The 11,032-nt window shown below is 36.3% G+C and overlaps 3 protein-coding genes across 3 annotated transcripts; 2 read left to right on the top strand and 1 right to left on the bottom strand.

Annotated features, from left to right (window-relative positions):
- Positions 1-6,146: 6,146 nt before the first annotated feature.
- On the bottom strand, positions 6,147-8,420 carry J4E87_008611 (uncharacterized protein; the record flags this gene model as incomplete). Its single annotated transcript, XM_049380198.1, has 3 exons — positions 6,147-7,016; positions 7,067-8,174; positions 8,224-8,420. The coding sequence occupies 3 exons, from the start codon at positions 8,418-8,420 to the stop codon at positions 6,147-6,149; spliced, it is 2,175 nt and encodes a 724-aa protein (XP_049230195.1).
- Positions 8,421-8,916: 496 nt separating this feature from the next.
- J4E87_008610 (uncharacterized protein) lies at positions 8,917-10,253 on the top strand (the record flags this gene model as incomplete). The annotated part of the gene is made up of 4 exons (XM_049380197.1): positions 8,917-9,110; positions 9,162-9,289; positions 9,338-9,975; positions 10,050-10,253. 4 exons carry the CDS (start codon positions 8,917-8,919, stop codon positions 10,251-10,253), a joined length of 1,164 nt encoding a protein of 387 aa, XP_049230194.1.
- Positions 10,254-10,467: 214 nt separating this feature from the next.
- Positions 10,468-10,946, top strand: J4E87_008609 (uncharacterized protein; the record flags this gene model as incomplete). Its single annotated transcript, XM_049380196.1, has 2 exons — positions 10,468-10,881; positions 10,941-10,946. 2 exons carry the CDS (start codon positions 10,468-10,470, stop codon positions 10,944-10,946), a joined length of 420 nt encoding a protein of 139 aa, XP_049230193.1.
- Between the last annotated feature and the right edge of the window lie 86 nt (positions 10,947-11,032).

Below are 11,032 nucleotides of genomic sequence, written 5' to 3'. Positions count from 1 at the left end.
ATTACGCTATAAACTTTACCTAGAAGAGACTAGAAGCCTAGATCTTACTATTAGAATTATCTCTTACTAGTTAGATGCCTAGATTTCTATAGCTATTAGCTATATTCTAGGCTATTATAAAGTAATTTCTAAACTAATAGAGTTAATTTCTAGGCTATTAAGCCTTATTTAAATAAGTAAGAACTTACTACTATTAGTATTAAGTATAATTAAACGCTTAGTTAGACTGCAACTTACTACTACGCTCTAGATTCTTAAGCTTAGACTTTGCTAGAGTATACTAATTATAGTAGATTTAATAGAATTAGTTTTAGTAGAGTAGATTAATACTTTTACTACTTTAGAGAGTATATTAAAGTTAGAAAGTAGTTATAATTACTTAATTATAGATACGTAATTACTTAGCTCTTAGGTATATAACTAGAGATTTTATTCTAACTTTCTTTTATAGTAGATTAATTATAATATACTTAATTATCTCTAATTATTAATTATCTCTAGCTCTAACAAATATTAAACTATTTAATTTCTAGATTACTCTAGGTAGTAATTACTATTATAGCGTAAAAGAACTTTATAGTAAGTATTACTATATAAGTAGTGTTAATTAAGTTCTTCTTCTAGAGATTACTATAAACTATAATTTAAGCTTTATATTTAAGAAGATAGCTATTCTAATTATACTTATAAGTCTATATCTATTTTAATAGAAGTAGCTAATCTTAGGCTTTTAATCTATAGATTTCTATCTAGATTCTTTTCTTACTTAGCTAATTAATCTCTCTCTTAGAGATATTTTTAAAGAGCGTACATATTAAATACTAAATTAGTTATTTCTATAATCTAGGCAGCTCTTAGAGATTATTATAGTATTAGTAAATAGTCTTTAGCTTATACTTACTAAGCGTAGTAGCTATAATAATAGAGTTTATAGTCTTATAGCTAGCTTAATTATTCTAGTTTTCTTAAAAACTAAAGAGGTAAGTCTTATAAAAGTTAATCTAGGCTTACTTATTAACTAAGCCTATAATTACTATATTTACGCTACCTACGCTATTACTTTCTAGTTAATTACTAAGCTAAGTAAGCTATTTACTCTTACCTTTAGAGTATTTTAATAGTTAATAGATATTTATAAAAAGAGAGTACTTAGGCTCTTTATCTATAACTCTTCTACTATAGCGTGTTTTAGAGAATTTAGCTATTAGCTAATTCTATAGCTACATTAATTATTAGAAGAAAGCTACTAATTTAGATAGCCTATCTCTTAGTTTCTTTAGCGCTTACTCTAGTTAAGCTAGTTTTTTATCTATTTCTATAGAACTAGAGTCTATTATAATAAACTTAATAGATAGAGTTAGATCTTCTAATCTATATATAGAAGGCTCTCTACTTCTAGACTTTAATAAGTTAGCTTTCTTAGGCGTATATACTACTCTTTAACTATTAGAAACTCTATAATTACTTTAATTACCTATCTCTAAAATCTTATACTTAAACGTAGGTTCTAAAGTAGTAAGTCTAGTAGAAAGCTACTAATTATTAGAAATTTCTAATAGAATACTAGCCTTATATTCTATCTCTATTAAATTAATAGAGCTTTAATTATATTTAATAGGTAGACTAATCTTATTACTTTAATTATAGCCTACGTTACCTCTAAGATTTTACTTAGTAGTTAATAGCTTTACTATACTTACTATTTAATTAATAGAAAGAATATTAAACTTTTCTATAAAATTAATAAGCTTACTATTATTAAGTATTTTAATCTACTTAATTACTTAATCTTTAGTTAGCTTCTCTTTACGCTTACCTTAATAGAACTTCTACTTATTAAAAGTAATATTATAAGTTATAATTACCTAATTAATTACTAGTATCTATATATAATATATATTAGAAGCTTAATAGTTAATAAGATATTCTATATAGCTATAAAGCTTAACTTTAAAGTCTTAATAGTGCTTTCTAGCTATATAATTACTATTAAGTAGATATACTTAATAGCTATAAGTATAGATTTTACTCTAATCTAGGCAAAGATTAGTAGCTTAGTGCCTAATCTTAAGTAGCTAATAATATTAGAAATACTTTCTAAACTATTTATATAATATCTAATCTAGAGATTAATAGCTATAAAGCTATAATAGACTTATTTTATAAAGTTAAGCTACTATATTTATAATTACTAGCTAGAGTCTAGCTAGAAGATTAGCGCTTATACGCATCTTAATTAACTTAGTAATAAGCTTTTAGCTAGCTTTCTCTACTAAGCTATTAGGCTTATAAGTATATAGTAGAAGCGTTATAATTACAATTCTCTTCTCTTTAGCCTATTTCTTATATCTTAAGTACTCTCTTTAAGATAATATTATAGTATTATTATCTTAATAGATTTCTATAATCTTTTACTAATAGTAGTACTTAACTACTACTATAAAGCTTATAATAACTCTTATTATAGAGTTTAGCGTTTTATTCTTTAGATTATAATTATATAGCTTACCTAAGTAATTTTTTTTAATAATTAAGGCCTATTTATTAAGCGTATAGCTTATAGAAAAGTTAAATAGGTTCTATAATACTCTAAAGAAAAGACGTAGTAATAGCTTATAAGAATAATAAAAGATTTTTTAAGATATATAGATAGTAGCGTAATTATTATATTTACTACGCTATATACTTATAATCTTTATATTTTAGATAGCTTTTATAAGAGCTTTAAGAGCTTACTTACCTAGATAGCTAGATCTTTAGTACTAAAGATTAGCGTTACTAGTGCGTAATTATAGAACTTATAAGTAAGTAATAGTATTTATAATAATAGAATTAGAAGAATAGATAGAAGAGTTATATTTAATAAATAAAAGGTTAAATCTATACTTAAGAGTTATAAGAATAATAAACGCTTCTAGTGTACCTATTCTAATTATATAATTATAGCTTATATACTATATACTACTATTTTTAAGAAGCTTCTCTAAGATAATATTAGTATAGAAACTAAAGATAATCTTAACGCTAGTAAGTATAAGATTAGCCTTTCTAGATTCTTTAGAGGTACTAAGAATAAGATAAAGTACGTAATTACTAATACTAATTACTAGAAGAATTTAGCTACTAGCCTCTACTATTTCTCTATTAGTCTTAATAAAGAAACTAGGCTTAATTAAGGCTTTATTATTAACTAAGTAGACTATAGCTTTACTATTAAGAATTATACTAGCTAAGAGCGCGTAAGGCTTAAAGCCTATACTAAAGATAGAAGACCTAAACTTAGTAATTAGCTTCTTAGAGTAAATAATTATTAAAACTATATTATCTAGGTACTTAGAAGCTAGAGCGCTTATCTTCTAGCTAGATTACTTAACTTTCTTATATAGGCTACTTTACTTCTCTTTATAATAGTGCTTTTAGATCTTTTACTTATCTTAAGCTAAGAGTTCTATTAGTAGAATACCTAGTAGTCTAGATCTAGTAATTATAGTTTATAATTAGTAATATAAGATAGGCTTCTACTTATACTTTATATTAAGTTTATAAAAGTAAGGCTTAGGTAGTAAGCTTAACTACTTCTTACCTAACTTAGTAGAAGTAGAAAGTTAACTTATAATAGTATTAAAGATTATATTAGCTTTTCTCTTTTTAGTAGTAATTAATATCTTTTAAAGAATAATACTAAATATCTTACTAAGATTACTAAGACTTAATATATTCTTTCTAAGAGCTATAGTAAATAATTAATTATATTACTACTAGTAGGCCTACTTAAAGTTAAATTTCTTAACTATAGTAAGAAAGTTAGTAATTATAAGAGGTTCTTTAATCTCTAAAAGCTTAAAAATCTTTATCTTCTAGTAGAGTATTAACTAGTTATTAAACTACTTTTTAGTAGTTTCTTTTTAAATCTTCTTAAGATAAGTATAATACTTTATATAAACTATATATTACGTAGTTTAATTTATAGAAGTAAGTATAGTTTTAAAAGTCTTTATAAAAGACTAGACTATTTTTTTATTATTACTTATAGTTATAAGTAATAGATAATTAGGCGTAATAGTATATATAATCTAGGTCTTAATATTATTAATCTTCTTACTCTTTCTTAACTACTACTTAAACTTATAGTTCTAGTAAGCTATAAGTATAGTACTATTCTTAGTCTTATAATTATAATCTTATAAAAAAGTATTATACTTATAGGTAGCTTTATTATACTTATTTTTTTAATTCTTAGTTAGCTCTATAAAAAGAGAAGCTAGAGCTATAAGCTCTAGAACTAAAAGGTTAGAGAACTTAGGCTTTTAAGTATCTATATATTTAATATCTAGAAAATTAGAATTAATTTCTTTCTAGATACTCTTTTTATTATAGTATTACTTAAAAAGTGTAAACTAAGTATTCTAGTTAGATTACTTCTTAAGAAGTATACCTATAGCTATAATAGCTATATTATAATTACTTATATCTATAAAGTTAAAGCGTAGAATTAATATAAAGATATAAAGAATAATAAAGAGGTAGGTAAGTAAGTAATTATGTAGAAGAAGTTCTAATTATAGAATGTTTAGAAAGAGTAGAGTAGAAATAAGATTAACTAATCTATCTTCTAGTAAGCTTTAATACGTAGTAAGAATTAGTTCTATAATTAAGTAGCTAGGCTTATAACTATTAGAGCTAGAGATAATTAATAATTAGAGATAAATATAGATATTATAATTAATCTACTCTAGAAGAAAGTTAGAATAAAATCTCTAGCTATATATCTAAGAGCTAAGCGATTACGTGTCTATAATTAAGCAATTATAACTACTCTCTAACTTTAACAAACGCGCTAGTAGATAAATATATAGTATTAACTATAATAATATATAAAAGTCTTATATATATTAATAATAGAAGTATATAAAATAATAATATTATTATAGTAGAAAGCTTTAGAAGAAGCTATTAGAAGTAAATATATATAGTAGAGGTATTAGTCTAATATTAGGCTAATAAAGCTCTAAGCCTAGAACTATTATAAGTATAAATAAGTAAGTACTCTACTTTTAATATATTAATATAATTCTAGTTTTATTTACTAAAGTACTAGTTTAGAAGTAGATTTTTCTTTTTATAATACTACTTACTTATATAAACTAAAAATACTATAAAAGCTTAAAACTAATTTATAATACTTTTTTTTTACTTTTACTAAAATTACTTATTATAGTAATTAATTAATATATTTACTAACGCTATTTACTACTTAAGTTTTTCTACTTATTTAAAAAAGATTTTCTTACTAAGTATAAGCTATAGCTATACTAAAAATAGCTTTTAAAGTAGTATTTTAAGCTTTATAAGCTTATTAGTTTAAAAGTTAAAAAAGCTAAAAACTAAAGAAAATATTAGTAACCTTATACTATTACTTAAGTAAATTATATACTATTATTAAGCTACTTAAATATAAATATAGCTACTATTACTTTAAGCTTATAAAGTATTTACTAGCTCTTTTATATATATATATATACTTTTAATAGCTTTTTAGTAAATAAAGCTTTATAGTAAATTATATTAAGTTTAAAATTTAAAGTAAAAACTAAAAAAGTAATATAAGCTACTTAGTTATTAGTAAGAATAAAAAAATAGTAGTTAAAAAAATTTTAAAAGTATAAAATATTTATAATTATAATAAAAAAATAAAAATAGTAGTAAACGCGCTTTTATAAATATATTATTTAAGCTTTAACTTTAGTTTTATATAAGCTATTTTTACTTTATAAGCTATTATAATAACTTATTATATATTTATTATAAAGTTATTTTTAGCTACTATAAGTATATATAAAAATAACTACTTTAGATAAACTTAGTAAACTACTATTACTAAATATCTTCTTTTTTAATATATATAACTAAAGTACGTAAAAAGACCTCTTAGGCTTAAGCGCGAAAGACAGAGCAAGTGCTCTGGTGGGCCTGCTAGCGGATCACGTGAGCAGGCGCGGGACGCTCCACGCGTCGTGCACCCTCCTGACATGCTCCACCACCTCAATCGCGGCAACGAGCCCAGACGACACCCATGCCCATTCGGTAGAGAAATAGTATGGTTGGATATACAATTGCATAACTACTCAATCTGCATTACACCAGCCTCATAAATCCACAAACTCGCCCTTCAGCAGCGGGTCGTCGCGCACCTGCTGCAAATAGCTCTCCACCTTGGCCGTCAACGCAGGCACATCGAATCCGAAGTACTTATAAGCAGCTTTGCCCGGCAAACTGTGGCCAAAGCGCTTCATGCAGCAGGCCGCATCGGCATACCTCTCCCACCCGTTCGGCGCGAACGGCTCAATGACAACAGCCGGGATCCCACGATGCCTTTGCAGCGTCTCCCGCTTGTATTGTGTGGGTTGGGCATCGAACAATCGCTGACATGGGAAGCTCACGACACGCGCCTTGATATTCTTCGCCTTTAGCTCCTTCGCTGTGTCAACGGCATGGTGCAGTTCTGCGCCGACACCAATAAGCGTCACATCCGCGTCCTCAACCTCGTCGATCACGTACGCGCCCTTCGCGACCAAATCCCGCTTCGTTTGCGGTAGTTGAGGCAGAGTATGCCGAGACGTCGAGATGATGCTCGGTGTGTTCTTCGCCTCGATCGCTGTAATCCACGCGCCTGCCGTCTCCTCGCTATCGGCCGGTCGAATGTACAATATATTGGGCATAGCGCGGTAGAGATTGGCAAGTTCGATCGGCTGATGGGTTGGGCCATCTTCGCCCATTCCGATGCTGTCGTGTGTGGCCGCATGTATGACCTGGAGGCGTTGCAGCGCACCCATGCGAACGGCTGGGGCAGCATAAAGGTAGAACATGAAGAAAGAAGATGTAACTGGGATAAAGGTGTTTGGTGCGTATGCTGCCAAACCGTTGGAGATGGCGGCCATGGCATGCTCTCGCACACCATAGTGGATATAACGTCCGCTGTAGTTGCCGACAATGCCGCATGTGGTCTTCAAGTCAGGCTACGGAGGGTTAGCAACCTCGCATTGAGCTGGATGAGGGCATGCCTTACATTTTGGAAGTCGATCTTGCCTTTCCAGTTCATGTTGACTGAAGGCGTAAGATCAGCGGTGCCGACCATGAAGTTGTTGATCTTCTCAGCAATTGTGTTGAAGACAAGGCCTGACGCTTTCCTTGTCGCTGTAGGCGCCTCAGGAAATGAACTGGGGACCAAATCCTTCCAGTTGTCCGTCAAGCGACCTTCGACGCGGCGTTTGAAGTCAGCGCCCTCTTCCGGGTACTTGCTCTGGTACTCTTCTACTTTCTTCTCCCACGACTTCACAAGCTCCTCGCCCCTCGTGGGAATGTCTCCGAAGAACTTACGCACCTCTTCGCTGACAACGAAATGTTCCTCAGGGTTGAAGCCGTACGCTTTCTTCATGTTGGCTACATCAGCTGCTCCGAATGCCATACCATGTGCAGTCGCATCGCCTGCAACAGCACTACCAAGACCAATCACTGTCCGGACGTTGATGAATGTGGGCTTCTCGGTGGATGATCGCGCTTTGTTCAGGGCTTCGACCAGGCCCTCAATGTCAAAACACCCATCCTCGATGTCGATGATATCCCAACCACATGCTGCCATCTTGGCGTTGACGTCCTCGGTGTTGGTGAGATCGACTGAACCGTCGCAGGTAACTTGGTTGTTATCGTAGATGATCGTAAGGTTGTTCAGCTTCAGATGGCCAGCGAAAGAGATTGCTTCCAGAGCCACACCTTCCTGCAGACACGCGTCCCCAATCATACACCACGTGTGATTCGACACAACGTCGAAATTCGGTTTGTTGTAGATTGCTTGGAGATTCTTCGTCGCCATCGCCAGTCCGACCGCATTGGCTACACCCTGTCCTAATGGGCCAGTCGTCACCTCGATACCTTCATGCTCGATCTCGGGATGTCCTGGGCACAACGCGTCGACGCGCTCTGAGTGGTACGACTTTAACTGGTCGAAAGTCATGGCTTTGTAGCCTGTGAGATGAAGGAAGGTGTATTGGAAAAGACAAGTGTGACCATTTGACAGGACGAATCGGTCTCGGTTGAAGTAGTCAGGCGTGTGCGGTGCATATCGCATAACGTATTTCCACAGCGCAACACCGATGGCCGCCATACCAATAGCTCCTCTGTCGCATCGTCAGTTCCACGCTTACAAGATGTGGTTATGGATCTTACCCGGGATGCCCGCCATTGAATTGCTGGCATAGATCCGCGATGAGCAGCCTGAACGTCTTCAAGACGTGATCCTGCTCTTTCGATAACTTCTGGACAGACGACTGTTCCAGTTTCGCCTCTTTCTTCAGTCCATCTACGACATTCTTGCCGTAACCGGTCGAGCCGCCGACCTGCGGTGAATCTTGCGAGGTATGCATTATGTGAGGTTGTGCGGAAACTTGCGAGTTGCGAACTTCACAATACAAACATTAGTAGTTCTACAGATCAAACAACATCAGGAGACGCATCATACATAAGTACACCGCGTGCTGCTTCGAAAACTAATCTTCGACGTATATCCAGAACATTTCGCCGGGCATGCCACATCCGGTAATCCGACGCGTCGCTATTGCGGAGGCAAGCTCGATGTCTTCGATTCCTATTGGGCGACAGGACTCCAGACTAGACGAATACGGTAACCAGAGCCACCAACACACTACGTCGTCAGTCCCGCTGGACGTTTCCCCGCATTTTGCCACGACTATTGCGCATTCCGGTCTCCAGATTGAGGGATGGGATTTCCACTTTGGCAACAATGGCAATTTGGCGCGCTGAACATGTGGGGCTAGTTGATACATCATAGCCCTTCTGTCCTACGTTGACAGCAGTTGCTCTTACTGGCGGTGATCGAGTTTCACACCGCGACAAGTGAACATGGCCCCAGCACTGGTAGATACGTCTTCCGCTTCCGAAGCACATGCGACACCGAAACCTACTATCAAGACACTGCTGCCAAATCCCTCGCTGCAAGTCACTGCGGACCACAACTTGAAACTGCAAGAAGCGCCTGTGTATGCGCCAGCTAAGGGAGAAGTACTGTTGCATATCAAGGCCACGGGTGTTTGTGGGTAAGGAGGTTCAGCGTGACAGGCATATCCAGACTGTTAACAGCCCACAAGATCTGACATCCATTTCTGGAAAGCTGGGAGAATAGGCTCGCTCGTCGTCGAAGGAGATTGTATCCTCGGTCATGAAGCAGCTGGCATAGTTTTACAATGCGGTGAAGGTGTTACGACTTTGAAGCCTGGTAGATTCACCTCTCTGAGTTCAAGATCACGACTAACATATATCTTAGGCGACCGCGTAGCAGTCGAACCAGGCGTTCCATGCGGCACATGCTTCCTATGCATGGACGGTCGCTACAACCTATGTGAAGACGTCCAGTTCGCCGGCGTCTACCCATACCACGGCACGATCCAACGCTACAAAACGCATCCCGCAAAATGGTGCCACAAACTTCCCTTGAGCGTATCCTACGCCGAAGCCGCACTTCTCGAGCCACTCTCCGTCGTCATGCATGGTATCAAGTCCGCCGGCCTGTCTCTCGGACGCGGTGCAGTAATTTGCGGCGCAGGCCCTATCGGTCTCATCGCCCTCGCTGCAGCGAGAGCAAGCGGAGCTCATCCCCTCGTTATCACGGATCTCGAACCTAAGCGCCTGGCATTCGCAAAGCAATTTGTACCAACGGCCTTCATATACCAGGTCGACCGCAATCTAGACGCGCAGGGCAATGCAAAGAAGATTAGAGAGCTGTTCGACTTCGAGAATGGAGGTGAGTATGGTGCACCGGAGACTGTGCTAGAGTGCACGGGTGTGGAGAGTAGTGTTGTTACAGCTGCGTATACGGCGCGGAGAGGGGGCACGGTCATGGTGATTGGGGTCGGGAGGGAGATTATGAATAATTTGCCGTTCATGCATTTGAGTCTTGCTGAGGTAGGTGGACTGCACTCCATGACTTTCACGTCTGTGGGCGAGTTTGAAACTGTGTTTGCTAATGACTGTTGTAGATTGATCTCAAGTTCATTAATCGCTATCGCGATACTTGGCCTTCTGGTCTTCAGTGTTTGGCGGGTGGTATCCTTGATCTCAAGCCACTTGTCAGTCATACGTTTCCGTTGGAGAAGGCGCTTGATGCGCTGCATACGTGTGGGGATCTGAGCAATGGCAGTATCAAGGTGCAGATTATTGACGAAGTGGATGATGTGTTGTAGAACATCCAGCTCGACGAAGGTTTGGATCAGATGACCAAGGAGAAGGAAGCCCCATAGATTGCTAAGGTAAAATGACAACACAGCAATTCGCAGCGTCGCTTGAGCAGCAAGCTCGATACCTATATAGAAGAGACGACATATCCCACTAAAGCTACACCTCGACCGTCTGTACTTGACTCTTCGCATACATAGGCGATCAGACACACCTGAAGACATGCCATCTGACTGTACAGGTCTAGCTGATCTATTGACGCGCTTCACACCAGTCCAGGACAGCGTGTTGCGCCATCTCGACATCGGGGATATCATCGCACTCTCACGCGCCGCAAAGGCGTTTAGTGATTATGTGCGCCTGGTCGAGCGAACGCAGTTTAATATCAACGAAAAGCTGAAGGTGTTTGTGACAAGTCCGAACGCGTTTCGCTCGCTACAGGCGAAGCACAACATCCTTATCAGCGGATCTTTTGCGTTCGGCTTCATGCTGAGAATACCGCTCAACTTCCACTTGTTTGATATCCCTACGACTATGCTGGACAGGCTCTTAGTGGAGAAAGGCCCGCATGCCGAGGCCCTGAGATCGTTTCTCGAGAACGAGGGTTACAGGGTCAAGGACAGCTCCATCCCAAACGTAGGTGCTCTGTTGTCGCATCGACGAGCTTTTGCCGTACTTGAAGTAGCTGACCGCAGGTTTAGCACCCATTCATGGAACGTGATACCGTCAAGGGCTGTCAAACCGTCTACATTCGAGAGACGGAATATACTCCTCTCTTCAAAATATT

Source organism: Alternaria ethzedia, assembly GCF_023757985.1.
Source record: "Alternaria ethzedia strain BMP 0044 chromosome Unknown scaffold_27, whole genome shotgun sequence".
NCBI lineage: Eukaryota > Fungi > Ascomycota > Dothideomycetes > Pleosporales > Pleosporaceae > Alternaria > Alternaria ethzedia.
This window is presented reverse-complemented; position numbering and strand designations above follow the sequence as displayed.